Source organism: Aulonocara stuartgranti (assembly GCF_965226115.1).
Source record: "Aulonocara stuartgranti genome assembly, chromosome: 1".
Classification (NCBI taxonomy): Eukaryota; Metazoa; Chordata; class Actinopteri; order Cichliformes; family Cichlidae; genus Aulonocara; species Aulonocara stuartgranti.
In genome coordinates this window covers 20386042-20407172 of record NC_138939.1, presented here as the reverse complement: position 1 = coordinate 20407172, position 21131 = coordinate 20386042, and the positions used below count along the sequence as shown (strand labels likewise).

General features: G+C 38.5%; 1 protein-coding gene and 1 long non-coding RNA gene across 3 annotated transcripts; both read left to right on the top strand.

Moving 5' to 3' along the window:
- The first annotated feature begins 1151 nt into the window (after positions 1-1151).
- On the top strand, positions 1152-6931 carry LOC309701343. The gene is made up of 3 exons (XR_014274951.1): positions 1152-1561; positions 1631-1715; positions 6866-6931. It is a non-coding gene; the product is annotated as an uncharacterized lncRNA (long non-coding RNA).
- Positions 6932-10049: 3118 nt separating this feature from the next.
- On the top strand, positions 10050-20420 carry btbd10b (BTB (POZ) domain containing 10b). 2 transcript variants are annotated; one of them, XM_082502585.1, is made up of 9 exons: positions 10050-10151; positions 10515-10662; positions 14421-14614; positions 15027-15342; positions 15485-15587; positions 17280-17400; positions 18300-18497; positions 18583-18693; positions 19345-20420. In XM_082502585.1, exons 2-9 carry the CDS (start codon positions 10562-10564, stop codon positions 19674-19676), a joined length of 1476 nt encoding a protein of 491 aa, XP_082358711.1. In that variant the 5' UTR covers positions 10050-10151; positions 10515-10561; the 3' UTR covers positions 19677-20420. The 2 variants fall into 2 exon arrangements, with proteins under 2 accessions (XP_082358711.1, XP_082358710.1); XM_082502584.1 differs by having other exon boundaries at positions 14418-14614.
- Positions 20421-21131: the final 711 nt, after the last annotated feature.

Genomic DNA, 21131 nt, shown 5'->3' with positions numbered 1-21131 from the left:
TAGCAAATATGTAATCAAGCTGTTTATCAGAGGACAAGTGCGACACTATCAGTAATAATTAACCATGTTTATGGATGTTTTTATATGTTAAAATCCTGACTTCAATTCAGAAGATGAGGCTTCAGATGAGGTGGAGGTGAGATAGGAGAGAGCAGTGTGGATGAGCCAAATGAACAAAAGGACGCAAAAAGGATAATTAGAAAGAAATTAATATGAAATAAGTGATTGGTTGTCTAGACCAAAATACAAAGTTTTGCTCTACAAGGGCTTGAGATCCACTTACGAGGACATTATGCTGCCACTGTTCTATCGAAATTTAAAAAGAATGTCCTCTGATGTGGATCTCATTTTTCTCAGAAATGAAAATCAGGAACAAAACACCCCCCAAAAAACAGGTAATTCTTTGTTTTTACATTCATCAGGTCCCAATCAGCCCAAATAGCAAAGAGAAATTAAAAATGCATGCCATGAGAGAGTTCGGGTCTTAGGAGGTTAAATTAAAATGTATAATTGACTTTTTATAAAATTTAGGTGTTTAGAGTGTTCATTAGATATTGGGGTAATTATTAATAATTTACATAATTTACAAATTGAATATCATGTTGAATTTGGTATAACTTGAAACCAACAGTTGAGTTTATAAATTCATCAGCTGTTTAGTGGGGTCCCAGTTTCACATTTACTTCTATACTTTTTTGAACCAGAGGATCCCCCGACCTCCATTTCTCAAACTGGAATCAACATCCATCTTTTATATACAGTCCCTGTGGTTGTCATATAATTCTCCTAATGTGTCTCTTTTACATAATAACCTTCCTCCTGGCTAGCCTGTGTGTACTGATGCACAGAGTTTCTTCACTCAAAGTAATGAGAGCTCATCGGCAGAGCTTGCAGATCAGGTGGAGAGCAGCATAGCACTGACTGCAATAAGAGATGAATAATATTAGCTAGTATCAGCAACACTATGGCGACGTTTCCCAGATTCCAACTCAATTAGAGGTCAGCGTTAACCCCAGATAAATGATCTTACTATAACAGCAGCAGTGATTATAACTATGGGTGAGTGAGTAGGCTAATTGAAATAAAATTACTACATTTTCTTTGCCTTTTTCTTCCCTGGGATGGCTTAATATCACAGTTTATGTCTTAGGTAGTAGCCTATTAATAGTTTGATTGGACAGTAGAGTCGTATAGAGCAAAATTAAGCTTCTTTTTATTAGAAACAGTTTAAAACTAGAAAGGAGTGACTCTTCTAGGTGATTCAGTAAATGCTGAATCATTCTGAACCGTTCCAGTTAATGATCAGCTCAGTGGCTTTGACAGCATACTTCTGCTCAGTTGATCAAAATAAAAATGAAATTCATAAACACCAGCATACAGTATGTGGTTAATAATAATATGCATGAAGCAGTACCTCATCCCGTGGATAGCTGCAGGCTCTACAGCAGGAGTGTCAAACTTATTTTAGCTCATGAGCCACAAACGGACAAATTTGATCTCAAGCAAGCCACACCGATGAAGGCAATGTTCAAATTCAATGAGCCGCTCACTTACAAAACAGGTGATCAACAAGAATAAATCATATTTTAACAATATCTATTTTTTACACACTCAATAGTTGTCATTACAGGTCTATTAAAACGTATGCGTCACAGTGGAGATGAGAAGCTGAGACCCCCTGTGTAGTAACACTGGCATCCTCTGTGGAAATGAAGGTATAGTAGTGCATTTTATTTAATAATACTGAAGTTCTCTGCAATTTCTGCTTTTAAAAGTCTTCCTGACCCTTTGGTGGCTCTGTTTTGGCCCCCTGGCCACCTGCTCCAAAGGCAGTTTTTCCAAGCAGTGTCCAAGTGGAGTTCAGAAGCTCCAACGCCTCCTTATCTCACACAGCAGGGAAAGTGGGTTAGTGAGCCAACTCTGACATTTTGCTTGCACAGCAGTGACTCAGTTTGAGTCAGTATACATTATCATTATCAAGGTCACATGTAGGTGGCATGGCTCCAAGCTGAAATATGAATCAGCTTGGTGGAGAAGTGGTGGGCTGTCAGACCAGTAAATATATATTTAAATCTAAACCAAAGTGAATTTACCTGCTCTGTAGCCAACAGTTTCTATTTGGTATGGAAGGTTATTTTTTTATTGATTTGTATAATCTTTTAAAGTAGATGATTCAGTAACTTAAATATTGTTTTTCCTTTTATGTGGAAGTGGAGCTGTCTTCATGTATTCACAGCCTCGCTGACAAAAAGATGCATTAGTGTTATTGGTCACCTGTAACTCACAGAAGAGGCGTTTTTATGTAATTGCACGTTCATACTGAATTTACACTAGAAACCTTCATAGTCTTAACAAGAAAAGTGGTGCATCTTGCTGTTATGATGCAATTTGTCCCTTTTTCCACTAAACTACTAAGGAAAGAAAATAAATTTTAAGGTACAAACATAAATTTTAATGCAAGCAGTTTCCACAATGTATGCTGTGAAAACAAAGCTACAGGAAGCACTATGTAGCACAAAATGTAAGAAGCCCAAAGGAGTGTGTACGGGGAAACAAAGTGAGACCAACAAGGGCGCATATAATAAAATACACACTGTGGCGCTGTGAAATCACTCATATATTTATGCACTTTACACAGAGTTTCTAATACATTCTCACTTCCACAATCGTCTCATACCGACGAATGTTCAGACAACAAATTGTTGGAAACAACCAGGTAATCCCAGCAGGAGGCTTCTTTCTTTTGGACTCATAGTGGGTGGGAATAACAATGTTTTGTGCTTTAAATTCTTTGCACCTTTTTACCACAGACAACATTGCTGATATACACAGTACACACAGCAGCACACTCTGCTTAACCCACATGACAGTCTCTTCTGAAATTTATCTCGTTTTTCTCACCTGCCTCATTTCCCTCATCATGTCCCAGAAGGACCTGTTTGTGTATTTAAGATGAAAAGGCTGATAAAAGCATTTTATTGGTTAGATTAAACAAAACTGTCGGTTTTGCATGTTATTAGACAGGCTTATCAATAAACTCAGAGAAATTAATTTCATGTAAATTCTGCACAAAATGCCAATGAAGGTTGGGCAGGTATTTTACCAAAAGTTGAGAAAGTCACACTAATATAAACTTTAGATAATTGGAAAACAAGCAATGAAGTGTTTTCACAAGGTAATTGCAGCTGACTACATTAGGGCCATTTCTTATTTTGTGGTATTTGTGCTGTTGTTGTTTTTTTCTTTGTTAATATCAGACTGAACCCTCCTGTTTTCATATTTTTATCACCCCTTTCACTGCTTTCAAATATTGTGCATCAAAAACTGTTTTTTCAATCTCATACTTAACTACAAACTATAAACTTGGTGATAATACTGGTTATCAAAGCTGTTACAGAAAGCTCTTCTGATAATGTAATTAAAGAGGATTACAGTGGATTTTGGTCTGCCTGACTGAACTGCTGGATCACAGTGACCTCTTGTGGAAGAAATCTAAACTTATAATGAGCAGCTGTGAGGAAACCACTGTTTTCATAGTAACTTTCACAACCAAAATAACATTGCAGCAACTGAGGCTACTATGACACGACTTGCATACTGCTTTGATATTAAATAACAACAAATCCAAGACAAAATACTGAATGGTTAAATATTTTTTTACTTTAGGTTAAACTGCACATATAATACCCAGAAATTTAAAAAAAAAAAAAAAAAAAAAAGTACTGTGATTGTTAAGAAGTCGACTCCTCTGAAGCTGCTTTATATAAAGTTCTACTGTTTGGAAACCTCCCAGGTTTGAAAGTATTACTGTGTGAATAACCAGCAGAGCATAAGCAAAACAGAATCAGATTTCCTCTGGATACATAAAAGTCTTACAAAAAATGATCACTGAGCAGAATCAGACTCTGCTTTCTGTGCCTCTTGTCGTTTGTCCTTTTCTATCTAAATTTCTTTTGATTAATATCTTTTTTAATCAGTTATTTTAATTTGGTATTAACATGGTATTACCCTGAATCGTCATGATGTTTAGTGCACAAAGCATAAACTTCTAAACTTTATTTAAATTCAAGCTGAACGCAAAGACTTTCCAAAACATTTCCAGGTAGAGTTTGGATTATCATAATCATATACACACGGATTTAGTATTTGTATTAAATGGAATAGTACAGCCAACTAAAACTGTTTCAAAATATATTGTTATAAGCTAATGTGAAATTTTCTACTTATCATAACTTTGCTTGCTGTGACAAAAACATCAATGATAATGATAATAACAGGGGAAAAAAACTGACCAGTTTGCTGCCAACCTGATCCAGGTGGGCTCTTTCTTTGTAGGCCATACTGTGTGTTCAGTCGGTTAGGAGATACTGACTACTAATTTGACACCACCACCACCTGTGCTGAGTAGTCAAATGGACATTGCAAAGCTCTGTGATTGATTGATGTGAGTGGGGGAATCCACATAAAATGGCACTGACACGACTGGCGTATCCCTGCAAACCTGCTTCATGAAGGGAAAAAACATTTGGTTTGGCAAATAAACTGCTGAGCTGCTCCAGAAAGACTTGGATGGACACGCATCTGAAAGATTTATTGCAGCATTAGACTCTGCCCACTTCATAGGCTATAAATTGTTATCCAATCGGTATGAATAAAATATGCATTCTATGCATTTGTTTGGCTTCAAAAGCAAAGCTGGGATGATGTCAAGCATCTAAATATATCCTGTTTCGTTACATGATATCGTTGAGTGAGGTGACCTCATTTCATGAAAAAAGTAGGTCCATTTATAGAAGTCAGGGAGCGCTTATATGGCCTGGGTGTCCTTCCATACCTTTAAACACACAATATAGAGGCCAGTGAAATGAATCTGCCCTCTGCTAGGTCTATCAAAAATCAATATACCCTGTGCACTGGCTTGTGTTATTTTAATTAATTGTATTTCCTTCTTAAATATCACCAACTTCCACCTGAACTCAGGGTATGACAAATATAGCCTCTTAAAATTCAATGAAAGTTTGTTAAGAACCAAAATGTTAGGCCTATTTACGGCCAACATGGCTAAATATACTGTAGTTCAAAGAGATGAGTCATTTTATGTATGTTGCTTTCTTTGTCACATGGGGGTGACCCAAGTTAATGATTTGCATGCAATTCTTCCCATCAATCCCTGTCTCGTCTTCTTGCACCCTGGCAGCATACCATAACTTAGATGGCTCACATTGTGACCACATGAAGTAATGGGGGAAGCTTGGTTGAGTATACTACACGTGTGCAAAAAATCTAGCCCAGTTGAAAGCACAGGTGGTTCTTAGTGCTGTTTTACAGCATGTTGCAGAGAGCTGACAGAGATGTATATGGCAAAACATGTACTTGAGCCAGGTATACTGGCCTGTTGTAAATTCACTTTTTAATTTCTGTGATATGTCAGTTTTGTCTCTAGTCAGTCTTTGAGACTTTGCAGTACATCTGACACTTTATTAATTAGGCTGTAGTAATATGTGCTACAATTGCAATTCTGATCATTCTAGTGTAATACAACCAAACCAACCTTCGGCTTTAGAATGTGGCACTATTGCCACATTATACAAGTCAATTAATCATTAATGCTTTTTGAAGGAAAGGAATTCCTTTAAATTGTAAGAAATGCAGCCTGTCACTCCAGAAAATAATATCATTTAAAAGTGTTCAGATTGGTTAATACACCCTGTATAGATTAAATTTTGCTGGAAAATTAAATGACAGAAAGCTATAGGTCCTTTTGCAACACCTATTCTGTCAGTCATGACATTGCCATTCCTTTGCCACATTTAGAAAACATCTTTCACGGTTACCTAATGCAGCTTGTGACACCATGACAAGGTTATCCATAACCCATACCTCACAAAGTGTGACGCTACATATTTAACAGGATGTTAATTGTATGTTTTTCAAATGTCCGGTCCACTTTGATATCATGAGTAAAGCTTTATATGCAACCACTGTAGAATCTACACTCCTACAGCAGCTTTATACAAGCATCTGCAACAAATTTATTTCATTAAAGAACATTTTGAGAACTCATAATTCTCACAAATAAATTTTACAGATATGGGGGGGGGGGGGGGTGTTTCTCACATAAAATGCAAAAAATAAAAAAATAAAAAAATAAATAAAAAATCAGTGGTTCTATACTCTTGATGAAGATGAAAATATATGATCTCCTTAGCTGATGCAAGCTACTTTTAACATGTTCTATTGCTACTAGCAAGTCTTGAAAGAACAGAAGAACTAGATCTGTAGGTATTCAGTCAATCCGTCACGTCAGAGAGCTCAGAGATTATATTAACATTATATTAATCGGCAACACTGAATGCTTTATGTCTGCGGCCTGATGCAGTTACACCTTTCTGCAAACTTTAGAGCTTGCATGAGATGAACCATAAAATAAGTTGCACTGCTAATAAATTAAGCTTGACAGTTATTGCCATTTTAGAGAGTATATGTTTTCACTGCAGTCCTGCTGCATGAGGCATATACTGTTAGAGATATACTAACCAATAAAGAGATTTGCTTGCTAAAGTGTATGCACATAGCCTGTATGTCATAACAAAAATGATTCGGGATGAAGGGTGAAAATGGAGCATGTTCAAAACCAGTGTGACAAGCAGGCCCCTTTACAGAGGTGTTGAAAGATGTGTTAGTAGTGAATTGTGGTGGAGGTGGTGTCATGCAGATGCCTGTTCGCATTGATGCACTGGAAAAGTGACATCAACATCAACAGTGAAAATGGCTCATTGATGACCAGGGGAGGGCTACACTGTATATAAAGGAGAGCGCCTTCCTAACACGAAAGACTGATCAACAAGTTTGACTTCTTTCCCAGACGGATAGAGTCCTCTAACTACCAGCTCTGACGCACTATTTCTTGGATAGAAGGACACCAGACCTGGTAAGAACGACCAATGAATATGTCTTTAAATAGATGGCTGTAATATACATATATATTTTTGAAAATATACGTAGAAAATACCTCGTCTAACTAATAGTTTAATTTGCTTCAGTTAATCGACATGTTTTCACTGAGGTTCTTGGAAATGTTGGTTCTGGTAATCCTCCTCTGGAGCATCCACACAGAGGCTAAACCACTGAGGTAAACTCTTAAACTTTCTACAGTGAAATATCATCTTTGGAATGAAAATTAATAATGCACAATTAGCTTAAATAATTAACTGATCCTGTAATTCTTCCTTGAGTTGACTGTGTGTGTTTTCTGTTTGTGCAGAAAGAGGACTGTCAGTGAGGTGCAGCTTATGCACAATGTTCGAGAACACAAACAAGTAGGAGAAAGGCAAGACTGGCTCCAGGAAAAGTTGAAGGGAATTATTGTGGCCAGCTCTAAACCACTACATGGAAAAGCAAGAACTATAAAAAATATTTTTCAATATGATGTTTTTGGATCAAAAATTTAAAAAAGTTATACAAAATATGCAAATTCAAGTGATTTAATGTTCAGTATATCTTATGAAACAAAATCCCCATGCATTACTGAAGAATCTGACTATTTTTCCAAGAGTTATTTTAGATGTTTTTTTCTTATTGTTCTTAACTTATTTTAAAATTTTGTCAGATTATTTATTGATTTATTTATGCTTTTATTGTGTTTTTTATTTTATTTTTAATTCTATTTTATTTTTTATTTTTTTCTTGTCTGATAAATGTTTTCCCTCTTTTTTTCCCTTTTTTTCCATTCTGTTTTAATGTCATATCAGTAGGATTACAAGTACTACAGTCAATATCTCAGGCCGTCTGGGGAAGAAAAGGTTTTAAAATGTCCTCCTACTCTCCACACCATACACATCACTATTTACAAATGTTGTTTACTGCATATTGTAAAGGACCAATAAGATGGCTAGTCTTACATTTCTTGTGTGTGCTTCTTACATGCGCATCATATGTATGCCTTTATGTAATGACTTTCAGGAGTTATACTGTATGTTTTTCAGTCAGTCCTCTTATAGTCACTAACATGATCTCCTGAGGACTGAGTCAGATTTTCTGCTGGTGATTTTTACCCCTGCTTTAACTTTCTACAACAAATTTCTCTAAAGTGCTCTGCAGAACCTCTCTGATCTCTCTTTGAACTGCTGTACTTCATTCTTACTGTCAGGTATTGATCACTTTTACTGGGTAACTTTGTGAGATGTAACCTATACGACAACTCAACCTACATGCCTTTTGTGTCAGCAATTTCTGGATTGCGTTCGCTAGCTTGACTTTACATAGATTACATACATGGCTTTACATACAATACATTACACAATGTTTAACATATTCTTGGCGCAGGAATAACTCACACTAAGTAATGTTCTTTAAAATTTGCAAAAAATTGTAATATATCTGTCAGATTACAGAATTGATTGATGTTTTGAGTGGCCATACACGAAAATTATTCTAGAAATACTTGATAAAAAGTCATAAGACAAGATCATCAATTTTCAGTCCTAAAGATTAGAATTCAGTTGATGTCTAGTCCCACTTTAATTTTTTTTAAGGTGATTTTACTGACTGATGGCTGCACACATTGCATCATATCATCATATTCAGACTTTTCCAGCCTTGTATACTGTGTGTGTGTGTGTGTGTGTGTGTGTGTGTGTGTGTGTGTGTGTGTGTGTGTGTGTGTGTGTGTGTGTGTGTGTGTGTGTGTGTGTGTGTGTATATTGTTTGCAAATCATAACAGGCTGTTTGACTTGTGTCGAATAAAGGCAAAGCAGAGAGATGTTATGATTGATGGATAAGACATAGATAAGCTCTGATATGTATCCTGTTCGGCTGTTGTGTTGCTCTGTCCTCCAGTCATGTCCTAAAGAGTTGATCTGGCTAATTGACAAGCACCCTTGCTATGACCCTGCATTTACTTTGAATAAGCAACTTTGCTACTACTATAACTATTATCTATATATTAATACTTTAAAATAAAAATGTCTTCTGCAAAGATTTGCTAGTGTGCGGTGTTTTTTTCACATCCAGTTAGAGGCCTTTAAATTAATTGGACAAAGCACCACTATGATATGAGACTACCTACAACTTAACCTAATTTTGTTATTTATTTAACATTGTTTGTTACCATAGCATAACTGTAGGCTGAACTGATACCTGGTTAGATTTATCAACACTTTGTGTTTACTCCTAGTTTTAATTAATCTTTAATCATTTTTTTTGTTATATTCTGCAGTTTTACCTCAAACTGTGCACAATGGAATATGGAAGCTTCTTTCCACCACTAAAGTTGAATAAATAAAAAATAATTAAAAACAAAATCTGCCAGGCAGAGCAAAGTTGAAAGTAAGTAATTATCTCAAAATTTCAAGTCTGGGGAGGTTAAAATTCTGTATTATGTAATTCAAAATTTCGAGATACTAACTTGAAATTTTGACTTATGGATAGAAAAAAATCATTAGTTGAAGAAATAAGCTTCCATAGTAGACAGATCAGTTCAGTGCTAATCAGTGGGAACTGCTGATTATAGAGTCTAAAATAGTGCTATATTTATTATATAATAAATTAATGCACATGTTAATGGGTGTTTTAATTATAAATGCAATTACATTCTTCAATATCTGCTGTCAGTTCTCCACATAAGCTGAGTTACATGTACATGAAAACATATATTTATTTATTTACTTTTATTTATTTATTTTGTACCTTATTTCATATTTCTTTTTCTTTCCTTTTCTCCACGGTTCATTTTGTCTTTTATAGGCTTACAAATATCGGTACTAGTATCTTCACATTTTGGATTTTTTTTCATGAATAAAGGAAACTTTAAAAAAAAAAAGCAATCGCACATGCAACATATCGCGACACTTGAGGGACTCGGTCATCTTTCTTTTGACTTTTTTGAAGAAAAAGAAAAACTTCTTCTATTACCTACTGAAAACAGGTCAGTCACCTGTAGTACATTTAATTTTTGAACTCTTTAACTTTTGAGACACGTTTGATCGGCGAGCGTAGCAATGACTTTGAAATGTAGTTTTAAGTGCGTCAGCACGTCGAGCCGTTAACGGTCGTCACGTCGTACGTCAGCTGGGTGAGTGTTTTGAAAGGAAATGACTGGTTAGCTGGCGAGCAAGTGGGATTATACTGCAGCGGAAACCGTAGCCAGCTAGGTAGCTGTTTTTTCCTGTATCTCACGGTATCAAATCATGTCTATGGACACTCTTGGAGCATGTTTACTAGCCATTCTGCGTCTCGGAAGTTTGTTCTGATATTGTTGTAACGTACCGCTGGTAATACTGCTAATGCTAGTTAGCTAACTAGCTAGCTATGCTAAAATAGCAAAGTCGTCTCACAGCAACGTCGACAACGTTTAATTTGATAACAGCGATAAACCTGACAATCAATCTTTGTTCAACTCAAGCTTGGCTGCACAACCTAGCTTTTTTGTTAACCGACAGCAGCTACCTGTGGATTTTACACGAGGCTGACCAGGGAATTAAACTGACTTGTTGATTTCGCCATTTGTCGAACAGATTATGAACGGTGAAAGATCCAGACCGGGCTACCCCCTGTCCGGGTGATGGCAGCTCGTCTGCCGTCATATGACAGCAACTCCAGTGATACAGAAAACTGGGAACGAAAAACAGCGAGCCGACCGCGCAAACTCTGCAGGCATTCAAGGTGAGCCAGGTGAAAATATATGGAGTTGTAAAGTTCACAGCAACAGTCACATACGCCCTGTTCTAGGGATATCACAAGAGAAAGTATCGGTTTGCTTATGTGTATCTTTTGCATCCGTCCTGCTTTGTATTAACTCATAGGCGTAACCCCTATGAATATAAATTTGGCCTAGCACTTTCCCTGTAACTCAATGATTGCGTGATACTGGAGAGAAGTGTTAGTCCACTGAGAAAATTTTTGAAAATCAAATAATATTGCCTGTTTATGGCAGTATTTAACGTTTTCAATATATGGAAATGTGATGGAGTTGACTTCCCATGGGTTTGAGATTGCCCAAAGGCTCAAACTTACTTTTCACTTATCTTTCACATATTTATCTGTGATGTTAAGTGAATAACACCAGAGGTGAGGGGAGCCACCAGGCTGAAGAAGGAGATCTATCGCTCTTGGTAAGCCTGTGGGACTCCGGAGACAGCCGACAGGTATCGACAGGCCAAGCGGAATGCGGCTCGGGCAGTGGCTGAAGCAAAACTCGGGTGTGGGAGGAGTTCGGAGAGGCCATGAAAAAAGACTTTTGGACTGCCTCGAAGAGATTCTAGTGCTCTACCTGCACTGTGTATAGTGCTGGCGGAGCGCTGCTGACTTCGACTGAGAAAATTGTCAGGCGGTGGAAGGAATACTTTGAGGACCTCCTTAATCCCACTGACACGTCTTCCGAGGAGGAAGCAGAGTCTGGGGATGAGGGGAATGACCCGCCAATTTCCGGAGGCGAGGACACTGAGGCAGTTAAACAACTCCTTGGTGGCAGAGCCCCTGGCGTTGATGAGGTCCGCCCCAAATTCCTGAAGGCTCTGGACGTTGTAGGGCTGTCCTGGTTGACACGCCTCTACAATGTTGCGTGGAGATCAGGGGCAGTACCCCTGGACTGGCAGACCGGGGTGGTGGTCCCCATCTTTAAGAAGGGGGACCGGAGGGTGTGTTCAAACTACAGTGGGATCACATTCCTCAGCCTCCCTGGGAAAGTCTATGCCAGGGTGCTGGAAAGGAGAGTTTGTCTGCTAGTTGAACCTCTGATACAGGAGGAACAATGCGGTTTTTGTCCTGGTCGCGGAACACTGGACCAGCTCTTTATCCTCTCAAGGATACTTGAGGGTGCATGGGAGTTTGCCCAACCAGTCTACATGTGTTTTGTGGACTTGGAGGAGGCATTCGACCGTGTCCTGTGGGAGGTTCTGCGGGAGTATGGGGTGTCTGGCCCGTTGCTACGGGCCATTCGATCCCTATACAACCGTTGCAAGAGCTTGGTTCGCATTGCCGGCAATAAGTCGGACTCGTTCCCGGTGGGTGATGGGCTCCGCCAGGGCTGCCCTTTGTCACCGATTCTGTTCATAATTTTTATGGACAGGAATTCTAGGCGCAGCCAAGTGGCGGAGGGCTTTCACTACGGTGGCCTCAGAATCTCGTCTCTGCTTTTCGCGGATGATGTGGTTCTGTTGGCTTCATCGGGTGAAGGCCTCCAGCTCGCACTGGAACGGTTCCCAGCCAAGTGTGAAGCACCGGGAATGAGGATCAGCACCTCCAAATCTGAGGCCATGGTTCTCAGCCGGAAAAGGGTGGAGTGCCCACTCCGGGTGGGTCGGGAATGAGTTCCCTCTCCCTGCCAGGTCTGGGCTTCTCTCCTTAGGCTGCTGCCCTGTCCCGGCCCCGGATGAAGATGGATTGATGGATGTTAATAGGGCTGCCACAAACGATTATTTTGATAGTCGACTAGTCACCGATTATTTTTGCGATTAGTCGACTAATCAGATCATCATCCATTAGACGTAAAACTACAGCTTATTGCACCAGCAGCATCTGCTCTTATATAACTATCATTAGCTTACAGCTTTAAGTGTTTAAGGTCTGTGCTAACTAAAAATAAAGACAAGATGATAGTTTATTAAATTTTAATGAAATTTGCAGATTGTTTCGGTGAAGTTTAATAAACTCCTTGCTATCTAAAATATAACAGGACACTGGAGTATATTCTGGAGCATCTCACACTTCTGATAATCAGCTGTCTGCTTGACGTTTATTCAGCTGTGTAAAAACTATAACTTTAATCTCAGACAAACTGATTTACTCAGGAACAAATAAAATACTAAAAAAAAAAGCCAAACAATAACATTTTAAGTTATCTAAGTGACTCATATATATTTAACCTGAGTAGCGAAAGACGGCGGTGGGTTTGAAAACGATTTGCGGGGAGTCCGGTGTTCTCACAGCGCTAGTGAGCCTAGCCCCCGGCTCGCTAACGAGCTAGTGGGTAACAGATGTCTCCGAAAACGTCGGAGCGCTTTTGAAAATATGTGGTGTCCTGATAAACTGAGCAGATATTTGAGGTTTACACAGCTACATTCTCGCCTGAAAATATGTTAAACGTTTATTTTGTGACCCAGAAAGAATAATAAGAGTAACATTAAAACTAACTAGCTGCCGCCATTGTTGGAAACTGCGCTGGGCCGCGCTATGAATTCTGGGACACAGCTGCTTCTTCTTCTTCGGGGTTTAACGGTAGCTGACATCCTTGTACATGCAATGCTGCCATCTTCTGTTTCAGTCCGTTATTAGACTCTTAAATCCTGCCACTTATTCCTGCGTCTTTTGTGATCTTACAAAGTTTCAAACGACGCGTCGACTAGTAAATCAGTCGTCGACGATTTTGATAGTCAACGTAATCGTGACTAGTCGACAAATCGTGGCAGCCCTAGATGTTAAGTGAATATTTACTGAAGTATAACGTGTTCGTGATGACCACATGGAGCTCTGTGTAGCCTTTCCTTACTTTCTTGTTAACTCATCTGCCAGCCTTATCTTTATCTGCTTTATAATTTAGTCTCCTACCTTTTGAAGGCATGTTTCCTGTAGCACTTTAGGTATATAGTTATGACAGTGACTTGGTATTAACTAGCTTAATACATGCCTATGAATTTCTTGGTTATTTCTGGAAATTTGGTGAGCAAAATGAAACTCAAGCTTGAGTATATTTAAACAGTAATTTAAAACATTTTCAACACTGGCCTTGGGATTTTCCATTGTTGGAAGGCCAACATTTTTGGTATGCAGGAAAGCTCTGCAAGTGTATGCTCAGCCCCAGGATTGGGATGTATCTGTGAATGGCTAAAAGGTTAAACAAAACTTTTTTTTTTTCCTTTTTCCCTTTCCTTTTTTTTTTTTTACCCTGTAGCTCTGCTTCTAATTGTGAATTTTATTCTTTCTGTGATTGTTGTTTTTTTTAAACACTAAGAAGATTTGGTCTTTGAGAAATTAATGGTTAGCTCTATTGTGTCTTTTTCCCATTTGAATTTTAATCTACTTTTATTTATAACTGCTCATACTGTTTATTTAGAAATGAAATTTCTAAATAAACATAAAATAAGCATGTCAAAACTCTGATTTGATTTTCTTTCAAATTAAATATCAAAGGTAATAGTATCTATATTTGACTGCAATACACAATGTGCGGCTTGTTACTGTTTTATTAAAGTAGAATCTGGTTGGTCTGGTTGGTCTGGTGGTTAGTTTTAAATGTCTTTATGAAGCTTGTTGGCACTACTACAGTTGTTTGTAGGGCAAATGACCTAAGCCAAAAGCTGTGACAGCCATGTTGAGTGAAATGTGTTCCACATTGTGCGTCATAAAACTATGAAATACCAATATCCTCTGGCCTTGAGAAAGGGAGGAGGTGCATTACACATGCTTTTGTGTTTCAAAAGCAGCAGCCAAGCCCGTACGTCTCAAGTGAAGGAAGAACATAGGAAGATGAGCTTACATGGTGCCAGCGGGGGCTGTGACCGCTCACGTGACCGCCGCCGCTCCAGCGATCGCTCCAGGGACTCCTCGCATGAGAGAGAAGGCCAGCTTACCCCTTGCATTCGCAACGTCACATCACCCACCCGCCAGCACAACAGTGGTGAGTGTGCGTGGAAAGAATAGACGGCTTATATGGGTGTCATGTTGGAGTTCTGCAGCTTTTGGCAAGCTCTGTTAAACAGCTGACCAAATTTATCAACTTGCAGCTCAGACATGGTTTAGGTCTCCTGCTTTTGGCTGTGAGCAGATCAAGGCAATGCTTATCCACCTGTGTTTAGACCAAGACCGAGAAGTTTGACTGCCTACATGTCAAATGTTATGAGTGGGACCTTGTGTATATATACAATGTGTATATTGCAAAGAAATACAAAATTATTTTACAAATCTTAGCTGCAAACTAAAATGTTACTACAAACTAGGCACTTTTTTTCTATCTGGATTTTGATCTTTGATTTGGACATTAAAACCAAAGATGATTTCTCCATGGTGATTCATTCCGCCCGCCCGTCTAGATCGTGATCGAGATGGCGGCTCGTCATCGAGGCCCAGTAGTCCGCGGCCTCAGAGAGTCTCACCCAGCGGTTCCAGCAGCAGTGGGGTGGTGAGCAGTCGCAACAGTAGCTTGTCCAGCACCGAGGGCACTTTCAAAAGCTTGGCAGCTGGAGAAATGGTTTTTGTCTATGAGAATCCTAAGGAAGGGGGAGCCGGTGGCACAGTTGGAAACCGAAACATTCGGACCTCAGAGAGAGTCACTCTGATTGTTGACAACACACGCTTTGTAGTGGATCCTTCTATCTTCACTGCACAGCCCAATACCATGTTGGGCAGGTAAAGTATATTTTAATCCTCGTTATCCTTGTCTTTAGTCATCATAGCTGTAACAACTGAAACTTAAATAAAAATTAAATATTCACGCATATAAGTATAGATCTGTGAGTTGGGGGAATAAATCAAAGTTTCTTTTGCACAGAATGTTTGGATCTGGAAGAGAACATAATTTCACACGGCCCAACGAGAAAGGGGAGTACGAAGTGGCTGAGGGGATTAGCTCAACAGTTTTCAGAGCAATTCTGGTTAGTTTCTCTTTTACATAATCCTTGTATGCATAAATAATTGTGAGGTAAATGTTGGATACACACTTATGCTGAATGATTTTTATCTGTGTCGCATTATTATTAAAAGATATTAAGCTATCGTGGGATCATTTTAGCTCACTGGGTAGAGTAGGCAACCCAAACAATCTGCCCTAAGGCCATCTACTTCCCCTGGTCTTTCTAATCTTCTCTTTACTGTCGAATCACAACGGAGGCTTAAAAAGCTCTGAAAATGTATCATAAATAAATAAAATAACACAATCAAGTCAACAAAAATCTACTTCCTTGCTCTTTTAACCAAACTTAAATATTTTACACAGGGCTATAAAGTCAGTTCTTAACAGGCTGCCTTTATTGCTTTTGTATAAGATGTAACACCAATCTCTGATGTCACAATTTTTAAATATATCAGCATTTGCTCATTAATGCTTCCACAGCAGAATGTAGAAGGAAATTGTGAATAAAACTCCCACTGGGATGTGTTCTTCCAATCTTTGTGGGACATATAACACCTGTTAGCCTTGAGCGACACACTATATTTTCCTTACCTGGATCCCCGTGTGTGTGAGGAGTTGTCTGAGCCTCTGCTGTGAAAGTCTATCAAAGTTCAATGCGGCCAGAGATGACACAAAACAAATGTGCAGTTATTAGTGTTGAATATTTTTTTTTGTTTTTGTTTTTTCTACATTGATATTGACTTGTGAATTTTTAATTTTTTCAATTATTTGCGCTGTATGATCAGGATGTTGAATTAATACAGCCCCCACCCCATCCGCATGACCATGGGGTCATGTTTAAATTACTTAATTTACTGGTATAGCAGTGTTATTGAAAAATGCATATAATGCCTGAAATTTAGAGTAGTGTACTGGTTCCTATGGTTTACTATCAAGCAGTAATATAAACAGTAGATCATAATACAGATGGTGCTGAAATAAAACTAGTTTTAAACTAAAGTAGTTTTAAATTAAAAAAATAAATAAATAAACATTATATAATACCCATAATTCAGGTAGAATATTACTCAGCATGGGCTGTTTTGTACTGTCTACATTACATCTAATTAGCGACTGATTGCTCATGTTGAAACTCTTAAGTAGATATGTTGGAAAATTGAATTTACTTTGCGATATGGTGAGTGAGTAGTACGCAGTTTACTGAGAAAGCTGCAGTTGGTGAGTTCTAAGAAACGTACGATTAGATTAGGCTGCATTTTTGTTGTCTGATTCATCTAAAATGCACCAGAAACCAACCCTGCAGAAAACACTGCTGCAACTATAACACAGTGCGTACCTGCTACAGCCCATTCAGGTATCTGAAGTGTATATGAGGCTGGAATGACAAAGCAAATCTGACTGATCTGAATCTGAGCTTTAATTCACAGTTTGACATTTGCATGGTGTTATCTGCTGCATCTAATTTCCTGCCAAACTGCATGTTACCTTTGGCCTACTAAAAACCCACCTCATAACAGTTCAACAGGCTCAGTAATGGAAGTCTCCTTTAGCATGTGTAACTCTGAAACTGCTGTTAGAAAGCAAACTGAGATTCTGTTACCGGGTTCATTTTTATCAAAAGGGTTTTGATTTTGTTTGTAATTGTATGATTTAAGTTGATGGATAAATGGTGTTTTTAATGATTTCCTCTTTGTGATTTCTCTCTAATTGGCAGGATTACTACAAATCTGGGATAATCCGTTGTCCTGATGGAATCTCTATCCCCGAGTTGCGTGAGGCATGTGACTATCTATGCATCTCTTTCGACTACAGCACCATCAAATGCAGAGACCTCAGTGAGTATTTCTTCTGGGACACTGAAGCTGTTAGTGTTGCATTAACAGTAGCAGCGCTGAGTATCATTGATCAGGGAGACTGCTCAGTGCCTCGTCACTTTGCAAGGCTTAACAAGATTGCAGCTAATTGATCATAATCACCAACCTGTGAGGATTTCAGATTTTTGGCTTTAAAGAAAAATACAGCTTTTAAGAACAAGCAATTTTCCCTGTACGTGTGTCTAAAACGTAGGATGTTTTATTATTATTTTTTTTTAAGTCAGCAGGTAATTCTGGTTAATTACTATTTTCTTGTTTGTTTGTTTTTTCTTTTAGAGTTTTAGCCTATAATGAATAGAAAAACAAAATTTCTCAAATCCATATAGTCCTTATTCATGTGAAAGTGAGTTCAGGGCCACAACTTGTTGCATATCATCTATGACATTTCGTCTCCTTTCCTCCTCAACTTTTTGGGGTAAATATGTCTACAAATTTGATTCACGGTCATCTTGAGTGGGTTCTTTAAGGCTTTTCGGTGCACTGCAACACAATAGTGCCTGAAACTGATGGTTGCGAGACTGGACAGACCTTTTCTTCATTAGCACTGAAGATTTTGTAGCGGTACTTTGCTGGAATGGAGGCAAGGAAATGGTTGTTTGCTTACCTGTAAATTATTTGTTTGAATTTAAAACTACAAGTAGTATCCTGATCTGAAAGAAGCATTTTAATTAGGAATTCAGTTTTTATGAAGGCACCTCTGAAATAGCTCTGTGGTGAAAGATAAAGGCTACTTGCATGACAGTAGAGCAGAGGGCCTGTTTTTAGTTGTTTCAGGAGTTACTTGCTTACCTTTGTGCACTTTATAAAGTTTATGCTTATGATGGAAATTTTGAATTTAAAGTCTCACTCTTTGTTAACAGGTGCCCTGATGCATGAGCTGTCCAATGATGGAGCTCGGCGTCAATTTGAGTTTTACCTCGAGGAAATGGTTCTGCCTCTGATGGTGGCCAGCGCCCAGAGCGGAGAGAGGGAATGTCACATTGTAGTCCTTACCGATGATGATGTGGTTGACTGGGATGAAGAATATCCACCACAAATGGGGGAAGAGTATTCACAGAGTGAGTACCCACTAATTCAGAGCGTAGGCACACATCTCGGAGCACAGACGCACAATAAACCACCTTGTTTGTTTTCTCCTTGTAGTTATTTACAGCACAAAACTGTACAGATTCTTCAAGTATATCGAAAACCGAGACGTTGCCAAATCAGTTTTAAAAGAGCGGGGACTGAAGAAAATAAGGCTGGGCATTGAAGGTGAGCTGAATTTTTCAGTATTAAATATTGATGTCCTCTCTTTTTTTCTTTTTCTTTTTTTTTTCCATTCTCATGAGTGGGAGAGAGATGTCTGACCTATATGAACAGTACAGAATATAACGACTCACTGCATACTGCAGATTTATAATTACAGATTTGTTTGGCAGCAAGCAAATTAATGCATAAAATAGCTAACAGCAGATGCCTCTTTGCAATCTGGATGTTATTAGAGTCAGAATCAAACGAATCAACTGTGGTCGGCGTGAGACAAAATATATTTTATTTAATAAAATGATATAATGGTTTTGTACCCAAACTGCTTTGTTCACTCAGTTTAACATCTGCCCAAGTTAATATGCAGTTGGAGTGCAGTATTATGTTCACATACCAGATGTAGACAATAGACATGCTGCTACCTGAATGTTTTTGTATGCTGTGACTGAAAAGACACGCCTAAAGTGGGAAGTCGATCAAACTAGAATAAGGTCATTTAGAGCCCAACACTTGGTAATGCATTGATTCCTTTTAAACAAATGGTCAGTCACATCACGTTCAGGGTGAGCCCCTCGCTTCTGGTGTTTGCTTTTTTGTATTCTGTGTTAACAAAAGTTAGCATAAACTGAGCCACTAGTGTTGTTGTCTCTCTGACAGGTTACCCTACGTATAAAGAGAAAGTCAAGAAAAGACCAGGAGGTCGTCCAGAGGTCATTTACAACTACGTCCAGAGGCCCTTCATCCGCATGTCCTGGGAAAAGGAGGAGGGTAAAAGCCGCCATGTTGATTTCCAGTGCGTAAAGTCCAAGTCGATCACCAACCTAGCAGCAGCAGCAGCTGACATCCCCCAAGATCAGCTGGTGGTGATGCACCCTGGCCCCCAAGTGGATGAACTGGATATCCTGCCTAATCACCCACCTAGTGGGAACCACTACAGCAACAACTACAGCAATGAGCCTGATCCTGATGCACCTTCACCTGCTGTCTGAGGACACGTTGGTCTTCTTTCAATGCCTCTGCCCCTCTCCTACTCTTCTAGTCCTACTCCCAGCATGCTGCAGCATGGAGCGCTAGGGGCACCATAACCATATTGCCTTGACACCTCCTTTGCAGCCTTAGAGCCTCAAGAACCTGGATGACTGTAGGAAAAAAAACACGAGGAACATAAGACTGGTGAAAATAACATTTCACTATTGTTTTCATTTTGGGGTTTTTGTTTTGTTTTTTACTTGACCAAAGGAAGGAATCTATTTTTGTTTGTGGGAAAAAATCTGTAAAAAAATATTATTAGCATTATTATTTACAATATTATTGTATCTTAATTTGATGGTTTTGACTGAGCACTCTTGTGGTGTCACTGTTTTTTCACAGGTTTTATTTCACTGATATCTTAGATTTTGATTCTCTCGGGTGGCCTAACTGCTAAATGGCTTTGATGGGGAAGGATACACAACTAGCTAAGGAGAGATTACATCTTTCTGGTCATGGAGAAAATCTGTTCTCACCACTTAGTCTCATGATCTCCAGTTGAACTCCTCTCAGATGTCTTTGATTCTTGTCATGGGATATGTAGTCATTGGCTGGATCTGATATGTGATGTTTTGCTCCTCCTGCAGCCAAGATATTAAGCAGAACACAGGCTGTTGTGGTCAGAATCTTTTATGTGCAAAGCTTGAAATTGTTGTTTAAAAATAAAACAAAATCATGAAATAAAGATGAACATTTAAAAAATATATATATATACACACAGTACAAAAATGTGTGTGTGTGTGCGTGCGTGCGTGCGTGTATCTATCTGTATATCTATAGATCTAGATCTATATAGATATAGGCAGGTATGTATATTGCATGCCTTATTGTAAAAGCCTAACAGGACCCAGGAGATGTTGCCCTCCAGAGGTAAGACTGACCAGATATGGTTAAATGCTAATGACCATTAAGAAGAAACATTTCTGCTCTATACAATTGGGTCGGAAACACTAAAAATAAATTCAGATTAATAATATAAATTTTTGTAATTATTACATTAAACCACTGATAATTCCAAATTAGATTCAATGTGATACCACAGACTGGTAACAGCAAACTGAACCATATTTAAAAAGCTTGAAGGGCTAAATATAATTTTTGTACTTACTTAAAAAATAAAATGACCTTTCTTCACACTGATATTTTTACTGCAGTTCATATACATATACATTTCCTATTTCATTTCTCCCTGAGTAGAAATGATAGCAAATAGAACCTGATAAGCTATGTAAAAGGAACCCCAACTATTATGACAAGTTACTCTAAATATGTTGCAAATTATCTCCACTACATAAAAACATACTTGAGAATAACTAAAAAAAAATTGTTATTCATTAAATCTTTGTTGTTTAAAACTATTTTGGAGTCGCGGGAGCGGCCATGTTTTTTCGCACAATGCATTCAGGGATGATGAC